Raw genomic sequence first — 27,539 nt, 5'->3', positions numbered from 1 at the left:
CAATACCAAACATGGGTGAGGTATTATCTTTTTATTATTGCTGTTTATGTGTGGTGCTTGTATTATGTATATACATGAGTGAGGTCAGAGGACCATTTTCAGGAGTCTGTTCTCCCCTACCATGGGATCCAGGGTTTGAGCTTGGGTCATCAGGTTCCCATGGCAAATACTTTTGGCTGTTGAGCTATCCTCATTGCCCAAGAAGTGTTATTTTTAAGAGAGTAAAGGAGTCCTGGGATTTGAAAGTTTGAAGACCACTAGAAGGAAATAACTAGAGACGAGGAACTGAATTAATGAGGGAAAGGAAACTGATGCTTATTTTGAATGTCTGTTGTTCTGAGCTCATTCAATCTCTTGATTACTCTAGCGTCACTATCATCCCCGTATATGGATAAAGAGACTAAATGCAAAGGCCGTTGCGTGTTGCAGAAGAACCCTTTCAGGCTCTTTTCCTCTTACCTTTCATTGTTTTCTTACTTAATAACATTTTATTCTCTATTAGAAGATTGAGTTTGATTAATAAACGTATGTGTTCATCTTGTGCACACATGTGGGATTCTAGCTGAACAGAGGAACTTAGAGAGCTCGAGATATAAGGGAAAGAAAAATGGTGTTGCAGTTTTTTTTTTAAAGTGCTTTTGGTTTACAATTTGAATGATAAATTTTGCTAGGAGTAAATAAAGAAGCAGCGTTAGCCAGCAAGATACATTGAGTCTTTCAGGAGAGCAAATGCACAGTCTTCTTTCAAGTCCCTACTAACTACACCCTGTGCAGTAGCCTGGTCTCCTCTGATCATGGTCTATGGTTAAGAATAGCACCTGGTATTTATTGAGAATTTAGCAAGGTTAAGCCAATGCTTCCATTCATGATCTGACCTAATCCTTACAAGCACTCTGTGTAATTAGAACTATGACTCTTGATTTACTGAAAAAAAAAAACATGATTTGAGAGGAGAAATGATCCAGCTAAGGCCTTGTTAGGAGTGATTCTATGAGCCAAGACTATGCGGAGCTGACTCTGGAACTTGTGTTGTCTTCCAAGGTGCCTGTCCGCTAAAGAATTTCAGTTCCTTGTGGAATGGGTCCAGATCCCCGGTTCCCAGGAATTTTGACACTTAGCATACTGCTCCAGGCTCTGTAATTTTTTTAAATGAATGCAAGACTACTTGAATGTAAGCCAAGCATGGTTTCTTACACCAATTATCTCAGTATTTGGGCTAAGGTGTGATGGTTGTTTTAGCTTCAAGGCCAGTTGAGAGCTCCATGGCAAGTTCAGAGTCAGCCTTGGCTACAACATGAGACCCTGACTCAAAGCAAAGCAAAACAAAAATAATGTTGAAATCAAATGTATGCATAAAACTAAATAAAAAGCCAAACTACTTTGATGTTTCTAGAAGCTTCTTTAAAGATTCCCTTTCATTGCTAGTTCAAAGTGTTGCATACCAAATTTTAACTGAATAGTCTAACTTTGTTAATTTCAATTGTCTCTCTGAAAACATTCTATACTCATTGTTTCCCTATTGTACGTCAAATTGCTACATCTTATCTGGCCCAAGACAGGCAGACTGAAACAGAAGTAGTGGAACCGATGGAACTGCCCTCCATTCGACTGGACTGAGACTTGTTGCAGGAAGATATGTGATACGCCAAATAATTACATACAAGCTTCAGGCGGGTACAGAGCTCTTTGTCTACCAGAGAAACAGCCAGAAGCAGAGGGGATGCTGTCATATCAGACAAAATGTTTTCAGTAACACATGTATTAATTTACTTCTACAGATGGATCGAAAACAGTGGCCACGCCTCACTACTTATTAACCTGGCAATTTTAATGTGCATTTGAGTCATTATCTCTCTTCCTAGACATCTGCACTTCTTGTGTTACAGGTATTGCTAGAAGCCACCTAGCGTCCATCTATTCAGGAACAGAGGAACCCCCACTTTTAGGGCAGGAATGGGCTTCCTTTCAACTACCTTTGTTATGTAAATAGATGTAGGATTTGGGGTAAAATTTCTGACCAACCTTCTTAAATTGGGAAAACAAAATTCAGCATTCATTTATAACGAAGAGGAGAAATGTTTCAAAGCGGGAACAGGAGGGCCCTTTCTTGCCTTGTAATGAAACTGAAAACATCACCAGCTGACAGCATATTCAACGGTGAGCCTGAAGCTCTCCTCCAGAGCTCATTGACATGGCAAGGGCCATGTCACCATGTCATGTCCTCCCTCACCACGTCAGTTAAAAATTGTGCCAGTGGGCCTAGATAGACAGTGATCCTAGCTAACACAGTATGGCAGGAGAAGGTAAACAGAGGAGTGGGCACTGAAGAAGACATTGTCCCTCACAGATGATGTGACTGTGCTTAGCATATCAGAAGATGTCTACAAAAGCAGAAAAGAATTAATGAGAGAAAATCTGTAAAGGTTTCAGGAAGAAAATGAATATCTGAAATATGTAAGTTACTTTTGAAAACTGGGATTTTACAAACCTCAAACAACCGATAATATGAAGAAAGACAGAAGAAAGTGGATTTTTTTTGTTTGGTTTTGTTTTGGTTTTACATTGGAAACAGTGAAGTGGGCCTCAGAAACATTCAACAAGAATCAAAGAAGCAGAGATCCATGTCATGTGACATGACCAGAAAGCTCAAGATGTTTAAGATCTATGGTTTTGTTTCAGTCTCTTTCAAAACCTCAGCATATATTTTTGGAGACATTGATAAACTGATTCTAAAATCTACGTGAAAATGCAAAGGATCCAGGAGCATCAAAAAAAAGACCCCCATTCCTGATTTCTCTTCTGACAAAGCTGCTGTAAGCAAGATGGAGGCTTGTGTTGTTCTGTGACCCAGAGACAAGGGATCAGTGAAAGAGAAATGAAGGTCTACATTCAGACTCCTATAGCCAACCGATTCCTCACAAAGACGCCAAACTAATCCAGTGTGGAAAGTCTTGCTTCACAAATAGTTTTGGAATAACCAATCCCATGCAGAAACAAAAGATGAACCTCAATGTTTCTCATTCTCAAGATAAAAATTCATTTGATTGTGATCACAGGTCTAAACAGAAGACCTTTAATCTTAAAGTTTCTACAAGAAAATATGGAAGAAATTTTTACCACCTTAAGAGTAGACCAAAGTTTCTCAGAACAAAAAATGTGAAATGCAAAATTCATAAGCTGATCATCAAAACTAAAAAAAAAAAGATACTGTTAGTAAAATAAAATACAAGCTAAAATCTGATAAGAATATCTGAGAAATATATTGGACAAAGCATTTGTATCCAAAATACATAAAGAAGGGGCAGGAGAGGGGCTGGAGAGATGGCTCAGTGGTTAAGAACACTGACTGCTCTTCCAGAGGTCCTGAGTTCAATTCCCAGCAACTACATGATGGCTCACAACCATCCATAATGAGATTTGGTGCACTTATTATTATTAAGAGCATTTATTGCTCTTGCAGAGGACCCAGGTTCAGTTACCATCATCCACATAGTGAGTGGCTCAGAACCATCTGTAACTCTAGTTCCAGGGACTCTGACTCCCCCTTCTGGACTCTGAGGGCACTGCACACATATAAAGCACAGACATACAAACCACTCATACACATAAGATAAAAATGAAAAAAAAAAACCCATAGAAAACAATGTTAATAAGAAAACCAAAAAAATTTAAAAATAGTTAAAATATTTGAGAAGGTATTTCCCAAAATATGACATTAGGACAAATAAACACACGAAACGATGTTCAATATCATTCATCAATAAACACAAATTATTAGATAGCATTGCAAACTCACCAGAATGCCTAATTTAAAGGATTAATTTTTTCGTGAAAATTTAGTCATTCTAATGCTACTAACTCCATCATTCACTAACATACATCACATGGAAAGCTTGCAAACCTGTTCTTGGAAATAAAAGGTAGCGCATCTACTTTGCAAAGAGTCTGGTAGCTTCTCAAAAAATTGAAAACATTATACAGCTCACCAAATCTATTCCACCTATGCATTTAAGATAAACAAAAAAGTACGTTTTTCTAAAGACTTATATGAAAGTGGACATGCCAACAATTACCACAGTGTCGGAATAGGAACACGCTAACTCTTGTTATAGTTGGAGACAACCTAACTATCCATCAATGGACGACTGAGTAAAGAAACTCTAGCAGAGGCATAAAGGGCTGTGTGTTAAAGAGGAGCAGACTGCTAATGTGTAGCAGAGCTGGCCCTGGTGGTGTAGGTGTGGGTGAGTGGGCGCTATGGAGTGAGAGCAGGAGAACCAGCCCTGCCCTTCACTCCTTGCTGCAAGGATGACCTACCCAGGGGCAGTGCTGGAGAACTCACCCTGGTAGTGAGGATTGGGAAGAGCTGTTGGGCTGAGCAACTCAGCTACATCCTAGACCTAGAACCAGGGCTAGGAGTTGACCAACATCCACCCCCTCTATGATCTGCTGGAGCATGTGAAGGGGCTGGTCCTGCAGACTCAAAGTTGCAGGATCTTCACAACAGAGGGCAACAATAGGATATCCAAGAGGAGTCCCAGTGCGGACCCGGTATTGATAGTGTAGCAGAAACCAGGTCTAGAACCAGGCCAATGACTCATTGTAAAGAACACTTGCAAGCAGTGACTGCAATCAAAGTAAATATGGGCTAAAAGGTATATTGTGTGATTCACTGCGTAACAACACTACAGCGTCCAAAAATATCTATCTATCTATCTATCTATCTATCTATCTATCTATCTATCTATTCTTGTTCTTCTTTTCTCCTAAATTTTACTTCATTTTATTTTGTGGGGGAGATTGCGGGGGACAGAGGGTGGAGTCAAGGGGACAGGTAGATGGATGGGATCGAGATGCACAGTGTAAAAGCCACAAAGAGTCAATCAATAAAAGGTTTAAGGAAGAAAGAAGAAAAAGAAAGGAAGGAAGGAAGGAAGGAAGGAAGGAAGGAAGGAAGAAAGGAAGAAAGAAGCCAGACAGGAAGCGTGCATACTACACCCTCTTACATCTATTTGAGAACCAAGAACAGGCAAAAAACAGCCTAAATAATAGAAATCAGAAGGTGGTTGCTTCTGAGGAAGCAGAACTGACTCTAATAGGCCATGAAGAATCCTTCCAAGGGGAAGACGAGTCTGGTATGTAGATTATTTGGATGCATTCGTTTACCAAACTCATCAGTGTTTTTTGCTGTGTGGTTTATTGGAGTGCTCCAATTAGATCTTTATTGATCTGCCTGCTTTCCTCCTTTCCAACTTCCTAGAATAAAGACATGATCAGTGTCCCAGCAGCCTTCTTGGACCATGAAGACAAAACCCAAGTACCAACAATGGCAGACAGACAGCAGGAAACCCTTGGATCCCTGGGTGTGGAGCCACTGAGCCAGCCCTGAGCTGCCCCTTCTCCAGGTATGCTGAGCCAGTCCTGAACTGCCCTTCTCCAGCTCCTTTATGTGGAGGAGAGAGAACTAATTCTCTTCTTAAGTCAATATCTCTGTTGCTTACAACCAAACACAATTTCCTAAAAATAAATAGAATCGGTAAGAGTAAAATTGTTTGGGGCTGTGTTAGATTAGTCTCCTCCCCCTCTTCTCTCTCCTTCCTTTCTCTGAATAGCCCTGACTGCCCTGGAACTTGCTCTGCAAAACCAGCTAAACTAGCTGCTACTGAACTCAGAGATCCACCTGTCTCTGCTGGGACTAAAGGTTTGTGCCATCACTGCCCAACTTGTGAGAACTATACTAAACTTCTAAACTGAAATACCATCATTTCCTTCTTATAGATACTGCTTCCTTTGATGTATTAAAATACTATTTGGGAAATTGGTGTGTGTGTATGTGTGTGTGTGTGGGGGGATTGTAGTGTGAGGCTAATATTTTGAATCAAACCAGATCTTCTCACAAATCCTCGTTTGGTCATGTGGTCTTGGGTAAATGGCTGGCCTCTCCAAGTCCCTTGTCACTCCCTCTGGGTACAGAACTCACAAGTCCAGCTTTTACCTTCCATCATTATGAAGCTGGAGGAAGGCCATGCATATGAAGTGTTCAACATAGAGGCTGGCATGGAGCAAATGGTAGCTCTTTCTCAGTGGAAAAATTTTAAATAACTTAATTTTGGACATGGCATTGACCATACGGGTAAGCCATCACAAAACCATTTGCCCTTGACTACCATCGGCATAACACATGATTTTAATGGCTGATTATAGCATTTTGTAATAGAGTCACTGCCTCATTTCCTATTGAGTTTAATTGCAGTGAAGGCTGCTTCCCTCAGAGGTGAGAGAAAGCCACATTTCCCAAAGTGCGTCAGACAAAACTGCAAAAATTGTTATTTTGATGGAAAGACTCAGAGAGCACGTAGGTTCGTACGAAAGAGTTCTAGGAAGTGGTGGTCACGGAGGACTGAAGATCTCTGAGAGATTGGTATGTGTTGCCTGTGTAGCCAACAGGCAAAGACAATGTCTCCTTGCCCACAGACAGGAAACCCGGTTGGCTGCATCCTGACCTGCAAACCTGGCAGCTGATGCAGGTCTGTGGGCTAGAACGTTGAAGTTATGATGACCCCACCTTGGCTGGAAACTACATAGACCACAGAGAATTGCTGAGATCCCAACCTGAGAAAGAAATGCCAGGGTGTTAATGAGCTCCTGGCACAGCAGCTGGGACGTGTGGATTACATCTGTAGAAACCAGTGCCCAGGGATGCCAAGGAGTTCACTTACCTGCAAGGGTTGGTGATTTCCTCTGGTGTTGTTTTCATAAAAGGAGAAACGGGCTTTTCCACAAAGGATCCAAAGCCCAGTCTAAAGTTGCTGGTTAATTTAGACATCTCTTTGGCAAGCCGGGAGCCCAGCTCTTTGATTGTGTTGAGGTCGTCATCCATGGAGGCCGAGAGGTCCATGAGGTAATACAGATCGACTGGGTAATCTTCCGTTTGGCGGACCTGCACTTGCACGGTCTGCTCACCGCCTATAATGGCCCAGGAGAAACAAATCCATAAACACAACAGTCATTTGTAACTGACCAATCCTGAGCTAACCAGCTATTGTATTTCAGAGCGACCTTAGTAAGGTGCGCGCCATCTCATGACCTACGCCGTAGCGTCTCTAAATGAACACGTCCATGGAAATCTCCCAGCGGTGAGTTTGGAGGGACTGAAGGAGGTGGATGTCGGGATATTTTATATATCCTTGGGAGAAGGAGCAGCCATTTAGATGAAAGATAAGCCACGTCTTTGTATGTGTGGCTTTAGAAAAGGTGAACCGAATAAAGGGGAGATTAAATCTACATTTCAGCCCTTGAAGAAATGTACAGTTAATGTGGGCGACATTTGAGTAATTCAAACAGTCACCCCTAAGAGAAGCTGTCTTCAGTGACCCATTCAAAGTGCCATAAAGAGACGTGTGATTCCCGTGCCCTTCAGATGGGGAAATGAGCGGCACCGCAACCAAGGATGGACGCGTGCTGGGTGCCAGAGGTGTTGGTGGACCGTCAGCGACAAAGCTAGGAAATGGAGCACTCCGTACCTGGCCTCAGTGTAAGAACCACGCTCTGAGGAGAAATCTGAACAATGTCAGAACTGTTTCTCTGTCGGCCCACGCTCAGCGGCTTATTTTGAAGTATTTCTATTTGGGAGGCAGGGTTTTCGATGAAGGGCGGTTGACATCCTTTGGCCAAAAGGTTTGCAGGTGTGTCGCACCTCTCGCCAGCTCCGGACGGGTGGGTAAAATTCTAAAAATGGAAAAAAATTCACCAAGAGGGAAAGGAGACGAATCTGCATCACTTTGTAGCAGGCCAGGCATTAATTCTCTGATGTGCTTTGTGAGATAAGTGTATGCTAAGTACCTCCTATCCCCACACTGCTGGTGGTGACTGTCAGGTGGAGTCTGTGATAACTGGAGAAGTTGGCCAGTAAAAATTTGAACAAAATTGGAGCCTCTTTTTAGTTATACTCAGTCAAATATTTAAGTCAAATTTAAATTTTTTTTTTAAATTCAAAGTTCATGTCTTAAAGTTTCTCCCACGATCTGAATGGATCTTTAAAATGGCTGAGTTTCTGAAGTTGACATTTTCCTGTGAATTTACTTGTTCGGGATGAATGGTTGTTTTTCTGGACTCCTAGGACTGTCATGCTTTGTAAATCTGTCGCCCAACCCAGAGAGCCATTTCCTATAGATTCCTAAAGGACAGGGCACCTGACATCTCCCTGTCTGGTACTCAGTTGGTTCTGTTTGCTGATGTGTCCCCATCAATTACAGCATCCCTTCATGGAAGGTGACTTCTCATGGACTTTAAGCTCAGCATCTTCAAGAATTCTAGTTCAAGGTCTCTTAGAGCTCTCTCTCAGGTTTGGAGGTTAAAAGGGAATATGGTTTAAAGTCTGCACTCTGTCTGGAATTCCAGAAAGTCCCAGTCCTTCGGGTGCATCCAGAGAGAAGGCTGTGACATGTAGGGCCTGGCAGAGGTGTGGCTGCTCTGATCTTGCAGCACCCAGAGCAGGGAGATGGAGCCCAGACAAGAGCAGAGCACGTGCTACTGATAGGCAAAGTTGTTCCTGAGCTGAAGTGACCATAGGCAGGATTGAATCGAGGCCCTTGGATTCGTGTGTGTGTGTGTGTGTGTGTGTGTGTGTGTGTGTGTGTGTGTGGAGAGAGAGAGAGAGAGAGAGAGAGAGAGAGAGAGAGAGAGAGAGAGAGAGAGAGAGAGAGAGGCTCATGGAAACCAGTTTGGAGTCTACTACGAACCAAACTAATGCTTACATCTTTTCCTTGCCCCTTAGGATTCTAGGTCACACCTTCTATTTTCCCCACCTAGGAGTTATGTTCTTCTAAAACTGATGTTTGAAAATACAGCTGTTCTCTTCTTACCAATCAGACCTATACAGATTGGTGACTCTAGCCTGGCTATGGCTAACTCTGCAACTTCCCATGATGTAACAAAGGCAAACAGTGGCTGGACAAGGCCTCAGAATCCTTCCTGCCACAGTGGAATGGCTACCAGTTGTGTTCAGCCATTGCAGAAAGAACAGAGGTGGCGTGAACTGTATTAGCAGTCTGTGTACACCCTAAGTTTGTTCCTTCTTTGCTCGAATGGTCACAGCTGTCTGCCATAGCTGATGCACTAATGACTGCGTTGATTATTGGAGAGGCCTCTGAAATGATCTGACCTTGAAACTTGCTGATCCCTTGGCCAGCTACAAGGAAAACTCTCAGAAGCACCTTAGGAAGCACTTACTAATGGAAAGATGAATTTAAATATACATTCTGGTGGGTTTGAGAGATAACTCAACAGCTAAGAATGCTTATTGCTCTTCCAGGGGACCCAATTGCGATTCCCACCACCCACATCAGGAAACCTACAACTGCCTATAACTAACTGTAGTGTCAGGTGATCTAATCCCCACTTCTGGCCTCCATGAACACATGAATGGGTACATGCACACACACACAGAGTAAATGTAAATTCTAGATCAATTTTTTTTTGTCTCTGCCCTGAAACTAATATTGTCTTCTAGACAATATCCAAGGAGCATATGGGTTTGTTTCTTGTTGAATATTCTCAACTCTGCATTTGTTATTTGAACTCAAAAGAACACAGTTGCCTTGAATTTTGTTTGTGGACTAAGCAGTTGAGGCAGTGGAGGGAGAGTGAGCTGGTTTATGCTCTCCTGCCTGTGAGGCAACGCTCCACACACACAGTGAATGTGGAATTTGGGTCCTAACAGCTACAGCCCAGCTCTGAGCCAAGCACCTACATTCCTTCCCCTTTGAGCTTGCTGCTGGGTTCTTGCTGTCGGCATTTATAAGCGTTGATTGGTATTTAGATTCTTTCCAGTGGGTGGGACTTAAAATCCTGAAAGCCAAGGGCTCTTTTTCTTAGTGCGAATCCTTCCCACGTTGCTCTCTGCATCGCGGCACAGGCTGTGACTTGGTCTGTCTTGTTTGTAGCCTTGGTCTGCACATACATGGTTTCACTCTGACCAGACAAGGACTGTTTCTTCCACGCTTTGCAATGGCTGCGCAAGAGTTACTCAGTTCATGAGCATGTGATTTGTGAAAGAATTGCCCCATGCATGAATTATAGTTTTTCCCTTCTTGAAGTGCCTAGCAGAGACTCACAAGGGATCTCAGGTCCCAGATGGAACAGAATCACACTGTATCAACGTTAAATGCCTGCTTCACTTTGAACAATATCATCTCCATGGCTACCAGTTATCCAGACAGAATGTAATACCTGTAACGAGCTAGAAAACCTTTAAAGTAAGAGAAGCAGAGGGCTGGCACCCGTTTAGTCTCAGCACTGGGGAGGCAGAAGCAGACAGATCCTGGTCTACAAAGTGAGCTCCAGATGAGCTATGCAGAGAGACCTTATCTCAAAAATAAAAATTAAAAAGCATATTTAATTACTAATTAATTAGAAGTTGCTAGATTTAATAAAAGTTGTTCAGTTAAGTTTTTAAAAAATAACTTGACATCCATTCCTTGAGTAAATTGTTTTCGAAGTACGCATGAATATAATTTTGATCTTCTGACACTCAGGTTCCTCTCTTGATCTGATTTAATCACATGACCCTGCAGAGAGAACCGCTTTCACTGAGGACATTCACTGATGTGTAAACAGTGTTCAAACAGGGCAATAGCCAGTGACTTACCTCCTGGGAGCACCAGGCACAGTGAGGTCCCGTGAGCAAGCAATCTGAGCAGGTCTCTGCACTGCCCCAGGCACAACCACCTAAGGGCAAAGCCAGCAAGACGTGGGAGTTAAAGCCGTCTCATTCATTCTGCTTATGAAACTTACACTTCTTACTTGAGCAAAGCTATATTAGAAGATTAATGTTCTGAAGGTTACTAACTCATGTCTGAGTTTATAGTTTATACCCATCAGATTGGTAATATATATACCATGTGAACAGAAATTAGCTCTCTTTTGTCTCAAACCACAGCAGTGTCTAACTGCTCAGCAGTCCTGAATCATCTGACTTATTCTCCTATTCAGCACCTGCCATGTAATTTCAAAAACTTATCTGTACCCATTAAAAAGGTTTCTCTTATAAATTCGGCATTTCTGTTTCTAAAACCCTTCTCCACTCTCAATATTATGACTCCCAAGTGGACGGCCTTGTCGTACAACAGAACAGAAAAGCTTCCCAAGTGGCGATCCCAACGACACGCAGAAGTCCCATTGTGTAAGAAGGCTGTCTAATTCTCCTCATTAAAATGCCCATGCAACCTTTGTATTTATTTGCCCAGCACCTAGAACATTTGCTGGAGGAAATTCCCGAGTCTGCCCATCGTTTGTTAAAGTGTCTCTGTGCCAAGAGAGCCATCAGACAGATCAGATGAAAAATGACGGCGGGTCTGCTCTCTGGAGCAAATGACAGTTTGTCGAGCGGACAGCGAAGACGAGAGTGATAAACGGGAGAGCTCTCTTACCTTGGACGAGCTCATTCCTTCCTAGAAGTAGCAGGAACAGGCAGAGCAGCTCAATCCCCATTCGGTTCAGTTTTCACTGTGCAGACAGATTAAAAATGAATTACCTCCAGGGTTACAAGACCAGAGCTGGAGGCCGTGAAAGTCTTTCTTGCAGTGTAAAAAAAAAAAAAAAAATGTCAAACTACTTACGCTGCTTTGAAAAGTAACTCGATCTGTAAACCCAAAAGCTTTCATTAAGACTGATATGAAAACAGAAGCTACCTGGACAGGCAAAGAAGAAAAGGTGTGTTTAAAAGCAACTTCAACACGGTTACTTCCTTGTTTGCCATATAAGGAAAGCAGGTGTACAATCACCGGGAAGGTGGAGAGATTCATGCAGGAGACATTTTTGTGTGTGTCAGTTCTGTTAGTCTCACTGCGTCCTGGGGAAAGTTGGTAGCTTTAGTAAAATGGTGGTCAACGGGCTGTCCAAAGACCAATTGAAATGCGTGGTTTTTGATAACAATTTCAATGCAGTAAGGATGTGAAATAAAATGCCAGGATTTAAGCTAAATGTAAGGAAGCTTTAAAAAAAAAGGCCAACTGAAAATACCTGAGATTTTTGTTTTTCATGTTAGAGCCTCTGTAGAGAATTGAAATAAGCTCTGAAAAATATAAACATTATTTTACAGTCAAATTAGAAGTTAGATCAAGGAGAACAAAACACAGTTTTCTTATTTTTCTAATTATATGAGATTTTTTTCACAAGCATAGAATTCTTATTTTAAATCCTTATTTTAAAAAGTGTTTTGAAAACACAGGGTAATAAGATCAACTTGGTCAAAATAAAGAGAATCTCAACACAACAGACGCAAAGAGAAATAGCAGGTAAGATCCTGAACCCCTATTTCTGAAGCACTCTTCAGGGTGGAAACCACACAGAGCCTTTGGTGGGCACAAGGAAGGTTCTATGCTTGTCTTCAAGTACGAAGAATGCAAAACAAACAAAACATAACCAAAAAGCAAGGTTAAAAAAAGAAAAAGTTTCTGGTTTCTAGCCCCTGACTTGGCACATAGGAATTGATTTATTTGTTAAGTGAAAGAGTGATACCTCAAAATGTGCACAGTCTATGAGTAGATCTGTGAGCTTTGTATTCCTTGGGCATGGGGATTCAGGATGTATTTGGAGGAGAACCGTGTTCGAGGATTAGGTGTGAATATGAAAGGAAGAAATGCTTATGGCCTTAGACACTAAGTGGCAGTGCCCTTGCCTGAGAGGTGAGGGGGGGGAAGGGCAGCTTTCATGTGGAGGGTGAGCATCAAGAGCACGGCATGTTTGAGATTCCAGAAGACACCGTGAATGCAACTGGACATCAAATCCCAAGACTCGGGGCAATATCAAAGTACAACGTACCATACTGTAGAGCTGGATATACATGGCAGCAGCTTTGGGGCTGGAGTTATTCAAATCAGGGGTCTGAATGAGCTTTCCAAGGAAGTGACCATGGATTAGGAGGAGCCCCGAGAGCTGAGGCCTGGCCCTAACGTTATCTAGCAGGCAGAGGAGCAGGACAGAATAAAGGAAGCTGCTATCCAATGCCCACACCATCTTGCCAAGGGGGAACTGTCTTTGTCAGAACACAATTCTCTGAGTGTCTCTCATTTCCACACCTCTTGCAGGCAGAGGCAATGGCTGCCTTTGGTCTGGACTCCAAGAATGCTTATAAAGTGATCAGCCTTTGAAGAGAGGCATAGAGTCTCTCCTAACGTCAATGGAAAATTGCTGACGACCCTGAAAGTTCCAGACCGTGTCTCTGTCCAGATTAAGGGGCCGGTGTGCGTACACCTTGCAAAGTTATCAAGAGAGAGAGCAGGCACGCTTACTGGCTGCCCTTCATGAAAGGCTCCAGTTCTTTAACTCGGGCTTTCTGTCCTGGAGACAGCCCTACTCCATTTGTAGGCATTGTGGTTCTGTGGGTCGTCTTTTGAGAACTGGAATTGGGAGATAGATGAGATAAAGGGCTGACAGTCAGGTCACTGTTGTTGCTGTGAATGATAACATCCTTTATCTCTGTCACAGGTATCCTATTCTATGTCAGTACCCTGAATCCATGACAAGTGATTGTGTTAGCTTGTCGGTTCATGTGTACCACTCACGCGTACACACGCAGATGTAAATAAACAAGAAATTTAGAACACACAGAATGTCAGAAAATGTAAGCATTCAACAAACAAACAAAAACCCACCCTCTGACCCAGAAGTTCCACTCCTGGGCACATAGTCAAAGAAATTAAGGTCCGTACATTGAAAGAGACACCTGAGCTTATGTGCTTAGAAATGTCACCTTTATTCTGTCCTGTACAGCAAGTTGAATAGAATGGAAACTGTTTTGTCCAAAAAAGTAGGTTGGATGTCGAAAGACAAACATGAATACACATGTTCATAGATATATGGAAAGTAAATAGCTGGGCTCAAAGAAGTAACAAATAGAAGAACGGAAGAGGGAGGGGGGAGGAATGGAGAGATGATGGTTGATGGGTATCAGTATGCAGTTTCTGAGTAGGAGTAACATCTAATGTTCTAAAACGCAGTCGGTCACCTTCAGTTAACAATAATTTATTGAATATTTAAAAATAGCTATCAGAGAGGATTTTGAACATTCCCCAAAGATATGATACATTTCTGGGGTAACAATATGCCAGTGACCTGATCATGTTGTATACATTCATTGAAAGCCCACATTTCACCCTAAGAATGTATCCAATTATTATGTTAATTAAAAATAAAAGTATGTATCGTAAGAGAATGCGTTTGACACAATGTAAGTGTTCAAAAAACACCTTCTGGCTGTTTTTAAATGAAAGCAGTATCATGGGCACAGAAAATCATGGTTCAATCATGATTCAGGTATAGCCCCAAATTCCACAAGCTGTGTTTTTCCTCTCGGAGGTTCATCGTTCAGCTCTCTAACCTGGATTTTTGCTGTAGGAGGCTTTCTGTTTTCTCCCAGGGTTTTGTATATGAGAGTTGAAAACTGAATATAGGCTTCTGGGCAAAAAAAAAAAACCCCAAAATCCAAGTAGTCTATAATTTGTTTTCCTCTCTTTACAGGTTTCTCACGCTTGCCTGAAAGCATACCGTCAAAAGACAGTCTCCCAGGACCTGAGACCAGACACAAAGGAACCTGTCTAAGGTCAGATAGCTTAGAGTCACAGCGTGCTGAAACCCCAGAGACCCTCAGCCCTTCCTGGTTTGTAACAATCTCCTCAAATCACACCTCCGTCTTCAGACGGAACACGTAACTTTTCCAACACTGCTTTGGGAGAAAAGATCTCTTGCATCCGTAAGGCTGCCCCTGCGTGACTGAGAGAGCATAGAGATGCCTGCATCCAGAAACATCCCAGGCCCCAGAACTGTCTGCTCACCATACTTCTCAGGCTGCTTGCGTCAGTGGCTGTGGGTGAACTGGCACCATGGGTGTCTGCACACTTTTCCAGCTACCCTCTCCCCACCTTTGCTAGGGTTCTAGCAGCCACCAAATGCTTCTTCTTCCTGCAGGGCAGTGGGTCTACTCCATTGTGGTCAAGAGAAGTCTAGTGACTGCTCTTGCACATGGGAGATGAGTGGGAGTTGGTACGTATTATTTCATGACCTGCCAACTGGATGGAGGCAGCGAGGTCCTGAGAGAACTGGGAAAACCCAGTTTGACTTGTGAAATTGAGTACCTTGAATTGAACTGGACTTTTAATGTAATATTTCATATAAACACTTCCGTCCCAGTCAAGAAAATTACAGTCACTTAGGGACATTTATTTTTGTGTTCCCAGCAGTAACCCTCTGCCGTTCACGCCTTCCCTCCTTTCCAGGCCCTCATACTCGGCTCCTGCTGCCTGCAAACCCTTGTCTGCCTCTCCCCGGCCAGTTCAGCTCACTGCTCTTGGTTTCTGAGAGACTTTTGATTTTGAGTCTCTTGTGTCCTCGATGCCCACAGATGTTCCAGGACACCCCTTTCCACTGCTTGTACTTGTCTGAATGCTTGACCACTTGCTGTACTAGAGTGTGAGTTTTTTCAAGGCATTAATTTACTAAGAATTTATTGAATTCTTACTATGCAGCCAGAAGGAATTGCATCTAGTTTTTTGTTTGAGAGTCATACCCATTTTTGGCTGGTCTTCATTCTGAAGGTGTAGAATGAAGTCCATGACTTTGGGATGCTTATATGCTAGTCTGACTCTTAGCTTTGGCCCAGGCATTACTCCAATTCAAAGAATGGCTGTCTAGAACACTCCTGGGCCTGTCCTAGGTCTCAGGAAAGCACTCTTGGAATGGAAAATGTGAGCAAACCTGCCTGGAGACCAATTGGATCATGAGGGCTTTAATAATGACCATTGACTTGGGCTGACCTTGCCTGGCTACCTGTTTTTCTTAAGTGTCACTGACACATCTCTCTGTTTTTTTCCGTGTGAAAATATCTGATAGTTAGGGGTTCAAATAAGATAGTGTGAATGGGTGTGTTGTCTCTGAGTCTGCTGTGGGTACAACTTTGTGGGTCTACACAGTGATTGCTTGCAGAAGGCTTTGGCTCCACTGGGTGTGTGTAACACAGTCAAGGAATCTGGAAATGGATGTCTTTGTCTCAAATTTCAAGACCTTTGGGAAAATGATCTTTAAAAACAGATATGTTCAGACTTCCTGCCATCCTGCCATTGTGGGTACAATGCCCACGATGTATTAAGTGAAGAACTTTTTTTTTGTCCTAGACCTTACAGTTTAGGTGAGCGTTATTCTTTTTATTGTGGTAAAGCACACGTGGAAAACGTTACCATTTCAAACCCTTCTAAGTATATATCTAGTGGCAATTTTATACATATGTATATATTTATATATATTGCAGTATGTATTATTAATTACAGTATGACCTAGTGGCATTAAGTACATGTCACAAGCTATACAGTCTTTACCACAATCTGTCTCAAGACCTTTTCCCATCACCCTTACCCATTAAATGATGAAGACACTCCTCTGCCCCCCCTCTTAGTAACCACCATTCTGTTGCACATCTCTATGAATTTAACTCTTCAAGACACACTCTGTGGAATTGTTTGTCCTTTTGTGACGGTCTTCTTTCACTTAGCATAGTGTACTGATATTTCACCCATGTTTTAGTCTCTGTTAGATTTCCAGTTCCTTTTAAGGCTGAGTGGTCTTCTGCTGTATGGCTATAAGTCTTTTTACTGATCTATTCAGCTGGAAATGTAAATTTTGGCTGTTTCTTGTTCTGGCTCTTGTGAATGGTTATGCTGTGGGTGTTAGTGTACACGTACCCACAGACTCCAGAGCCTACTTTAAGCTTCCGATGCTTGTGGGTACAGTAGGGAGAATTTTTAATGTTGGCCATAGGGAGCTTGGGATCAAACTACAGCCTTGCCAATCCCTGCTGTCTGTCTGCAGGGATGCTGCTTTTTCTCTCAGCTCTTTAGTTTCTAGATTATGAACAAATACTAACACTCACCTTTCAGGATTTTGGAGAAGACTGAATTATAACCACTTTGGGGTGAATTCAGAATTTTGTAGGGTCTGAGATTATGGTTCTCGGGGCAGCCTCTTCAAGAAAAGAATGCAAAACTGGAAAGCAAGGTAACGCGAAAGTTTGTGTTTTACACAGGTAAGGCAAGAAAGCCTTGACAAGATGCCTAAGGCATGAAGATTCCAGTGTTCTTGCTCATTTTGTGTTTTTCCTTGACATCACCTCAGGCAGTTCACGGGAAAACTCTACCTAGAATCTGTTCTCTTCCCACGTGGAGCCACTTGCCGCTCCCAAGAGCTCCGGGAGCCTGTGGAAGCTGGCAGACGGAGTTTAGACTGTGTTCATTTCATAGTAAACTCATCTGTTTTTCTCAGGGTTTGTGCCTATTGTAGCCAGTGTTATTGAATGCTTACCAAGAACCAGACACCACTACACATTTCATCAGTTGGCTTGATTTCACACACACACACACACACACACACACACACACACACACACACACACACACATTCTGTAGAGGTGAGTTTATCCCCATTTATCTAATAAATAGACTGTGTCCCTGGGAAGCCATGCAACTGCTTTTGCACTCATGGGGCAGAGTCTTGAAGATAGGTCACTGCCCCCACCCCTGCCCCACAGCTCAGGATCACTGTGCCAATAAGAGATGGTCACAGAATTATAGAACATCACAGAAAGAGATGTCTACAAGAAAACAAGGCAACAAAAAAGTTTAAAAATGCATTTCTGTGTCTCTAGGTCTCTTGTTCTGCTCCGGCTCAGTCTGCATCCATCTGTTATTTGCTTTGTTCATCTTGTGGGTCATTTGCTGCTGAAAATGAGACAAAGCTGCCATTCTGTCCTGCACAATCCTTCCTCTTCCTTCTCTGTTTGAAGTCTAGTTCAAACCACTCAGACAAAATGAACAAGCCATGCTGCTTGGCCCCTTAGGGGAAGCTGTAGTCACTGGTGGGCAGCCAGGCACCAAGTGCAGCCTGCAGTTTCCTGGGCTAGGAGATATGTAAGTGCCTGCCACCTGCCCACACTGGAACCTAGCAGGCACACAGGACACTCTCCCTGGGTTGAGCATCAGCTGCGTGAACAGCTTTTCCCCCCTTAGGAATCAGAAATTACTTTGAAGTCTGAGGTCTTCATGACTTCTTGCTTATGAGATAAACTCAAAATGAGACCCCCCCAAATACCAGCAAATAAAAGTTTATTTTGACTAGCCACTGAAGAGACTTATTATATACTCTCCCCTATACTCCACTCCCCTGCATGCTTATCTTTTTTTCTGTCCATGAACCAAAGAAATGGTTTGCTATGGCAAGAAGTGCATGTGAGCAAATAGACATTGATTGCCAGGAGATTTATTCACAGCTTGCAAACATGATAAGCATTCCGATCTTTTTCATTTCAAATTATAAAACGAGCAATCCAAGCAAGAGTCAGGAGTCCTCAATTTTGAGCACATACCCCCACACACACACACATATATTTTCCAATGAGAACTGTCTACTACCATTGGGACTATAATAGGCCAAGCATTATAGGTTAAAAAATAGATTCTCATTCATTTGTTCATTCTTTAATTTATCAGCTCTCTATTGAGATTATAATATACACAGAGGACTGTTCTGGGAATACAATGCAGATTAAAACTGACAAAGTGCCTACTTATTGGAGTCTATAGAGCAAGATAAATAAAAACACACAAAGGTATCAAGAAGTGGGTGATGAAAGCTAAGGGAATAGCAAGGAATTAAAATCAGAGAGTTCTCAAATGGAAGACCAGAGACTATTCTCTGCTAGGGAGTAATTTAGACAGAGCCCCAGAGAGAAAGCAAAAGAGAGAGAATCACATTGATTCCCATGGGAAGAATGCATACAGGCTGCTGGGAGAAGAGGCGTGAGGCTGGTGTGGTTTGAATGGATGAGCCTATAATGAGAGACAGGGTCACAAGAAGAAAACAGAAAAGAACCCACTCAGGAACAGAAAGAGGGCTCACAGCCAGGAATCTGCCTGTGCATTTTGCATGAAAAGAGCAGTTTTTAATGAAGTTTTGGTTGTGTTTTAAGGCATCCCTCTGTAGACTCTGTAGAGTTAGCAAGGTTGGAAGCCGGAAGCTCATGGGAGGCTGTTTCAACAGTGGGAGCCAGAGATGATGAGTATTTAGCTGGGACCATGGTAGAAGTGATGGAAGCAGTGACAAGCGGCTGGATCCTGCATCTATATATCCAAGGTTGACCAGATGTCTAAATGGACTGCTCGAGGCAGGGAGAGAAATGAAGTGAGCAATAAGAACTGGCAGAGTTATAAAGGCTCTGCCGGATAACCTCAGCATCCCTGACATATTTTTCTAGATCTACCAGAGAGATATGGCATCGTACCCAACTGTCATCAAGTCATAGAGAGCTCAGGATATATTGTAACAACTTGGGGAATCGTGACAAAGGGGGCTGAAGGGATGAGCTAGAAGAGTCTAGACCGTACAGGCAGGAGTTCTGTTCCTATGTTTATATACTGTGTAAATACTCCTTCAATCCAGTACAAGTCAGATTGGCTGGCATCTTCAGTTCTGGAATTTTCCATGCACCTGAAGAATAAAAGAAAATATGAGGAATCCCTTTGGCCCCATGATTGTCTACGGCTGTGCTGGTAGAGACTAATCAAGGTCAGTTTTAATAGAGAAAGAGTCTCCCCGTTTACTTAGTATGTCAACATCTGTTTGGTATGCGCAATAAAAATTATGTAAATATGTATGCATTCCTTCTGAAGCCACTCTGTAAGAGGGCAGGTGAGATGGGTAATCTTACTCTAAAACGAATGCAAAATGAAAGGGTTTCAAACTTCTTCTGCCCTTAAGGACATAATTTGTATAGCTGTGGCATGACAGAGGGTTGCTATGTTTTAAAAAGCCGGGGAAATGGTGGCCAGTGAGTGTAGGAAGAATTTCAGATCTGTTGAGGGTTTAGTAGCTCCACTGCCATTTTATGGATTTTCCTGAGAGTTTCCTGCCCACACATTTACACGAAGAACAAGAGTCTGGAGAACTGACCACAATGCGCCTACATAATCATCAAACAGGTCAAGAGAGGCATTATCCTAACAATCTAATCAAAATGCCATGGAGCTGCTGGCCTCTCAAGCACTGCAAGAGGGGAAAGGATAGAGGCCCGTGCAAGCTAAGGCAGCTAGCATCTAACTGAGGATGGCTTTGTGAGTTTTAACACTACAACAGAAGTAATGAATTTGAGGGTATGATTATTCCAGACCCAAGGTAGCTTTAGTGAGCTGTCACCTATGGGAAATTTGGAGGGAGTCTAAAAGCCACCACTGTGTTCTGCCATCTCTGTTGTCTACTGGCTGCTCTGGGTAGAGTGTCTCAGGCAATCTTTCCTCATCTAAACCCCCACTTCTCAGCACCTCTACTCATCAAGCCTGCAGCAGGCTATTCACCTCATGCATAGATCAGCGGAAGGCTCAACAGTGAGTCAGCATTAAAGTAAGATCTTGACTATTCTTTTTTAAAAGATACATTCTTGCTATGCATCTCAGACTGGTCTCGAACTCTGGATCCTTCTGCCTTAGCTCCCTGGGGCTGAGATTACAGACGTGCACTGCCAGCCCCAGTAACAGTAGTTCTATATCATGAAGTTCATTAAAGTTTTAACGTTACAGCAAAAAAAAAAAAAGCCTTCTGATAGAAGAAAATTGCTCTCAGTTATAGTCAGCTTGGGAGGGGTGCATGTAACGCCAGGGGAGGGCATCATTCCTTCTATGCACTGAGATAAATGATAAATCTTAGGTGTCCGTAGGCTAAGGCTCAATAGCATGAAGAACTCAGTTGTCAGTCCTGGTCCCAGCTCAGGTGTTGGTGGATTTGGGGGCATCTTTTGTAAGTTGGTCTTGAAGTGATTTAGGGTCTAAACTTCATGCAACCAAAGATGAGGAGGATGGGATTTGAACTGGCAGGATGATTTATTTTATGTATGTCGCTGGTGGAAGTACCTGCTTTCCCAAACTGTGTTCTAAAGAAAGCTGTTAATCCTCACCCTCATAATGAAATGCGCTATAGTTTATTTAATATAGCCTATTAAATCCCCTCATCAGAAAGTCATGGTGCCCATTAATCTAGTAAACACTCCAAAAAGCTCCACAGGGAAGAGAACTGTTAATCTTGTTTAACAGTCAAACAGGAACCTGCTTTCCCGGGGAAAGCCTTTTTCGCACATGGTTTCCAGCATTCCCTAATCCCTTTCACCCAGTTCAATCTCAGGTTTACCAGGAGAGAGAAACCAGAATTCAATACAAGCTGCCTCATGGTCGCCAGCTTTCATAGGGAGACTCTGCTTCTGTCTTCAGAATGTATTGTTCCCTCAAAGGCTCCCCAGATGGGGTCCCTGGTGGGGAGGATTCTCCAAGGAAAATTCAGAGGGCTAGTCTATTTTAGGGATAGTTCAGATATGGGCCCTGGGGTAGAGATGTCTCATAGATCTCCAGACTCAGAGCCAAGCCTTGACCTCAGCTGCTTAAAAAGTCCAGGCACTATGTCTTCCATGTGAATGACCCAGCTGGCTTCCCTTTGAAACAGGCCCTAAGCTAGTCATTACTTTCCATTGATTTTTCCCCCACTTCTCTGAACATAGTATCCTAGTTTTTGCTGTGTCAACTCTTAGCTGATTCTTTGGGACACAGAATCCCCAACTTCTCATCTTTATCTGTCCTCCCACCTATCTGGCTTGCAAAAGGTCCCGGAGAGAAGTTCTCTCAGGGCCACCATCTTCCCTTCCTGGAGTTGGCTCCATCCTGCCTGATGAAGTTGCAGTATTTTATTTCATTGCTTCTTCTCATGGTGCTGTTTGGGTCCTGTGATGGAGGTGGCATTTGCCACACAAGGCAGGGACACTCTGCTCACATCTGGATCTCTCCTCTCAACACGCTGGCTGTCTGAAAAGAACCATTCACTTCTTAATGTGATCAGTCACTGATTGAAATGTGAAGGCTGCCATCAGTTTAGAGCGTCTTGTCTTGGCATCCTTATGCAATGATGCGGTTTTATCAAAGTTATTATTCTCCCGTTGCTATGGGGATCGAAGTGAATATACAGGATCCATGACACCTGTCTACCTTGTTTGATGTCAAAGCAGTAAAGAAGGGATCACCACAACTTACTTTGTTTGGTTTTCTAAGCAAAATGTGAAATACAATGTGCGTGTTTTTAAAAATTGAATTTGCTAGCAGATTGATGTAAAAAAGCAGGTAGACCGCACTCATATGTATATTTGTGACTTTGCAGATTTCCTTAAAAAATTTTTTTCTCAGAAAGAAAAATAGATCTGAATCATTTGAACAATATGCAAATAGTAGGATGATAGTATGAGTTCAAAAATATCTGATAGCCAAGCATCATTGAGATTTTGGTTTAGTTTTACTTATCTTTGGGATGAGACAAACTATAATTAAAACAATATTATTCAGATACTTATTATTAATAATAAATAGTAATAAATATTACTGAGATAATTAATTTCACAAACATAAGACCATCTCACTTTTTAAAATCAATAGCCTGTCTTAAGACATGAAGTATTCTCAGTCTTGCTAATCACTGAAATGGCAGCAGTTGACAATGACTCTTGCAATGTGCCAGCAGCCCTTCTAAATATCACACTCTAAGGTGAGACACATTTTCCCCACTTAGAGATATTTTGTACAGTGTTTTAGTTCAACGAATTCATCTATGGATTTCCCATGTACCCTATTTTCCTTTATTATTAATATCTGGTTTGTCCAACACAGTTTTTACAGTTAAGAAGCCAATACCCATACTCTATTGTTTTCTGAAGCTCATGCTTCATTCAGATTTACTTGCTTTTATCTTACCCCTTTCCATTTAAGAATCTGATTAGGATGCCACATCCCATCTTTGGCCGTGTCTTTTTGGGACCTTTTGTGGCTTCTCCGCATTTTACAGAAGAACAAGCATGTTACACATGGACGGTAACAACTCATCACAGCCTCCTAGCTCCGTAGGCGGGAATGCTGGCCTCAAACCCAAGCAGTCTGAGAACAGACGTTTGGTTAACCTTTGCTCTAAATTATTGTTGCCTTAATGGTGCTTTTCATCTTGAAGTGCATAGTTCTTTGTCAGTTCTGGCAGGCAAGGCGTGACTGAGCCTGGTGGCACCTTGTAACAATGGAACAGTAGGCCCCTGATTCTTGGGAGCTTGAAGAAATGTTGGAGATTGCAGTTGGCTTAAAAAACAGAAATTGATTCTCCTTCTGGAGGCTCTCAATGGGCTCTGGCCTCTGCCCTAGCTCCAGATGACCCCCAGCAACCCTTGCTCTCCAGACTCGCAGATGTATCACTTGGACTGTCTCCGTCACATAGGCTTTCCTTCTCTGTGTCTCCTCTTCTTAAATGGACTCTGGTCCATTGAACTTCTGACCATCCCAAAGATTCAGGATGCTATCCAAGGAGACCCTTAGCCTAGGCATATCTAAAAGGCCATTTTCCAAATAGGATTCCATTCACAGACATCATGAAGGTGGACGTAGCTTTTGGATACAACCACTTTTTATACCATCATAGAGATTAATAATGCACATAGGCTTGTTATAGGAGTAAATGAGATAAAACTATATAAGATACCTGCATGGGTGGCATGTTTCTTAAAATGACAGTGTTTGGGTGGAAGTGTCACTCCAGCCCTTCGCATCCACAAATGTTTGGGTTCAGGCTTCACCCCAACCCTTGGCATCTATATACCCAAACAATCTGAAATGTTTGGATTCAGGCTTCACCCCAACCCTTGGCATCTATATACCCAAAGAGTCTGGGATGTTTGGCTGGAAGCCTCACCCCAGGCCCTCGTATCCATATACCCAAAGAGTCCCTGCCATGCAGATATCCAAAGAGTCTAGAATGTTCTGGTAGAGGTTCCATCCTCAGCTCCCTCCCCTGGGAGTTGCCTCAGTCCAGACTCCACCCCTGAGAAAGTCTGCCAAGCGATGACCCCTCCCCAGAGATACTCAAGACCACTCCCACAAGGTATTTAAACTGCCCCCCCATAGAACAAATGTGGTTTTCTGGTCTTCCTTCCCTGGCCCCTCTCTGGTATATACCGAGAGCTTTGGTATCCATTAAACCTGGTTCTTTTCTAATTGGGGTTGATTTGGTCTAATTCAGATATTGAGTCGGCGAAGAGGCTTATCGGGGTGCAGAAACTTTTCAGAAAATTGTTTTTGTTATCATTATTTTGTGTCAGTTCTTTCAATACACAGGTGTTAAGTTGGACAAATATCCCGGATGCAATAACGCCACTCATCCATGACTAGTTTGTGTGTCTACCATTATATCATATTGTTTGTCTACCTTATCATTGTGTAACATTATGGATCTGGTTGTGTCTATGTTTGTAACATTTAGTTCTATCAGGAATTTTATAGGGCATCTCCCCTTCTTCCCCTTTTCTCTGATGACTAAGATAGAGCACAAAGAGGGTGCCCTCAGTCAAGACTTTTCCCTAAGGACCCTTGTCCAAAAGACAAAAGCTTAAAAAACCCTTTTTCAAAAAGCTGCTTAAAACCTACAAAGGGTCTCTTCATCAAACCAGAGAGCGGGGTGAATGCATTTCCTCACTTGTCCAGGTTGATAGACAGGCTGCAGGAAAACAGCTGGCCAGCTCAGCTGCTCCCTGCCCTGGGGTTAGCCTCTGCGGTCACTGGTTATGGCACTTCCGCTTTCTGTTCAGGATCTTTATCTGAGGGGCAGAATTCCAGCTGGGTACTGAGCGCCAGACTGGTCCCCACCCAACTGCATTGCACTGAAACTCCACCCACTGCCTCTGCTGTCTCCTGCGGTCTTTCCTCACAGCCACAGGTCTCTGAGCTGGCTCCAGTAAATTTTTTCTGCATTTGTCAGAGTCTTAGAGGGTCAGAGCAAGCAGGGAACTTAACCTGCCAAGTCGGAGCCCCCTCCATTGCCTCTCCAATCCTTCCTTCTTTGAGCAGACGTGTATTAAACATTCATTCCCACAAGGCACCGTGCTAGGCAGGGGGCAATATGCAATATTAAGCAAGCTCAAAGGTCAACCTCCCAAGAGCCCAGAAAGGGTAAGTACCTCTCAGGCTGAGTAGATAGCTTGCTTATATAGTCTTCAGTAATCATTGACGACCTATGTTTTGCCTAGAAACATCTTAACATACCTGTTTTTAACCTGGGGTTTAGCTGCTGACAGAACTTACTGGGTCTATGATTGTGGAAGGAGAGAAAAGATTGTTATCTTCATTTGTGGCAATCCCACTTGGAATTACTTTGAAACCAACTAAACATTTCTTTCCAGTAACGCAGCAAACTGCTGTAATATTAGCAGTTCCTGCAGCTCTCGTCAAGACAGGTCACACAGGTTTGCCCATCACTTTACAGTTGCTACAGACATCTCAATACAGGGTCTACACGAAGCATCCTATCAAGATCACAGTAGACACTGGGATCGCCGGTGGAACTGTTATCTACAGTGCTAATAGAGAATACATGTGTTGTAAAGAACATTCATTTTTCAGTATTTCGATAACTGTTCAATCTTGTTGGTCTTTATTACGATGTATATTTTACTGGAAACATTTCTTTTCCGCTAAACTGTTAAAGGTGTTTAGGAGAGGATAATAGTCACGCAAGCGGAAGACCCCTGCTTCTAGATCATCTGAACCCTACTGACATCTTTATCCTTTTATCTCTGAGATGAGATACAAACACATGTGCTCCTGGGCCTCACTGGTAACTATAAATATTTGTAAGAGTTGGGGTTCCAGCGTAGGACAGAGTATGTGGTACAATGTAGTATTGGTAGGGTTTCCTATTTAGAAAGGTATAATCAACTCCTTTTCAATTTTTTTTAGCATAATTGAATTCCTTAGCCCTTGAGCCTGTGAGTTCCAGGCATAGTTCATTCGTATTGCATACCCTTTAGGGTTTAGTGTTTCTGAAGAAAAATATTCAGGAAACACAGAAGTGCCTCTGCTTATTTGAACACACACACATGCACACGCCTGCAAACATAAAAGTTCTTGTATTACTTCTTCCTACTTAACATACTTGAATTGTTGAATTTCCTGTAGGGTAACCAAAAGGAGTCAGCTTTTGACTCTCTTTGATGTTACTTTGGCCAATACTGCTAGAACGTTCTAAACCCCAAAGTTATGAGAGACTCTGAGGTTTGAAAAGGTACAGGAATGTGTCCTGACAAAATTTCAAAGCTGAAGATAGAAATCTCTTGATGAAACAAAGGCTCCACTTTCATTTAACCCATACTTTCTTAGCTTCACTCCAGAGTGACCCTGCTGATGGCTGATTGTGATTCACACTTGGACATCCATACACCAGCTGGTGAAATCACGTCCTACTGAAGTGTATACAACTCCGGCCAGATGGCCCACACTTTCACCTGGGAATAGTACCATCTTTACTCATTAAAGTCCAGGAACAAGACTATTTTGTTAAGTTTGTTTCATTTGTTGTAGTTGCTGGGTTTTTTTTTTTCAAATAATTAGATGGGACAAACAGAGGTGCCATTTGTGGGAAGAAAAGTCCCAAACTTGGAAATTACTAGATTAGCCTCATGTGTCTGCTCATTGACTTCTGAATGCATTACTGAAAGAAATGGACAAAATGACCACACACACACACACACACACACACAAACACAAACACGTACACTCAAACATATACACACAGGAAGTATGACCTTTTACAAGAATAACAAGGCCAGATTATGGGTTACAGGGATTGGCAAATGGAAACCTTTCTAACTTTCTGAGACCAACTGTCTACCATACTACATCCCTGGGCAACGCAGATCTTATACCCGCATCTTGCATCCGTGTCCTGGGAGAACAGGATGGTGTGATTTTGAACAAACCACCAATATACTTCACAACTCATTTTTTCCAACCCCACCTCCACAAATGACAGTTATGAGTCTTGGACTAATAAAATGATTTCCATTACCCCCAAACCTGCCATGTCAAGCTTCTCCATTCACGCAGAGATGACTAAAGCATCCTTAGTCTACTTCAAGAAGCTTAAGGTGTCTCACCTCCCAAGCCTTGTTCTCTCGCCCACACATACACAGCTGACTCCAGTAAATCTTTGGTGTCTCCTCACAGCCTACAGAATAAAATCCAATGACCTTACCCTATTCAGAGTCCCCCAGAGTTCTGCCCCAATCTATTACTGAGTTACTGTGTAGGGCTATCCCAGAAAACCATTTCCTGATGACAGATTGTTTTTAAGCCATTCCCAACAACACACAAAAACAAATGAACAAACAAAACCAAATCTCTGTGCATATTCTTTCCATTGCTGGAAATGTCTGCACATGCCCACAGAGGTACTTGGATCATGCAAACACCGTACATCCTTAACAGACACATTCATGTCCAAGTCTCTTTACTGTACCCTGAGGTCACAATACCAACCTTATTTGAATCCCACAACCCCCAAAATATTGCTCATTTGGGATTTATTGTGGACTCTGTTGTGACATTTATACTTTAAGTCAATTATATTTCAATTTTTTTCCTTTGAGAACTAACACCATT

At 42.5% G+C, this 27,539-nt stretch overlaps 1 protein-coding gene across 5 annotated transcripts in view; it reads right to left on the bottom strand.

Moving 5' to 3' along the window:
* The window catches only part of Itgb6 (integrin subunit beta 6), a 118,205-nt gene that overhangs the window by 66,833 nt on the left and 23,833 nt on the right, over positions 1 to 27,539 (bottom strand). For 3 of the 5 annotated variants that reach the window (XM_075985062.1, XM_075985057.1, XM_075985060.1), the window contains exons 2-6: positions 12,022 to 12,073; positions 11,430 to 11,505; positions 10,649 to 10,728; positions 7,524 to 7,728; positions 6,720 to 6,966 (exon numbers count right to left, since the gene is read on the bottom strand). In XM_075985062.1, the coding sequence (XP_075841177.1) occupies positions 6,720 to 6,966; positions 7,524 to 7,728; positions 10,649 to 10,728; positions 11,430 to 11,490 (593 nt within the window). In that variant the 5' untranslated portion in view covers positions 11,491 to 11,505; positions 12,022 to 12,073. Of the gene's footprint in view, positions 1 to 6,719; positions 6,967 to 7,523; positions 7,729 to 10,648; positions 10,729 to 11,429; positions 11,506 to 11,618; positions 11,691 to 12,021; positions 12,074 to 27,539 lie in introns of all 5 variants that reach the window. The other 2 variants (XM_075985059.1, XM_075985058.1) reach the window with 2 other exon arrangements.

Source organism: Microtus pennsylvanicus, chromosome 9 (assembly GCF_037038515.1).
Source record: "Microtus pennsylvanicus isolate mMicPen1 chromosome 9, mMicPen1.hap1, whole genome shotgun sequence".
Classification (NCBI taxonomy): Eukaryota; Metazoa; Chordata; class Mammalia; order Rodentia; family Cricetidae; genus Microtus; species Microtus pennsylvanicus.
This window is presented reverse-complemented; position numbering and strand designations above follow the sequence as displayed.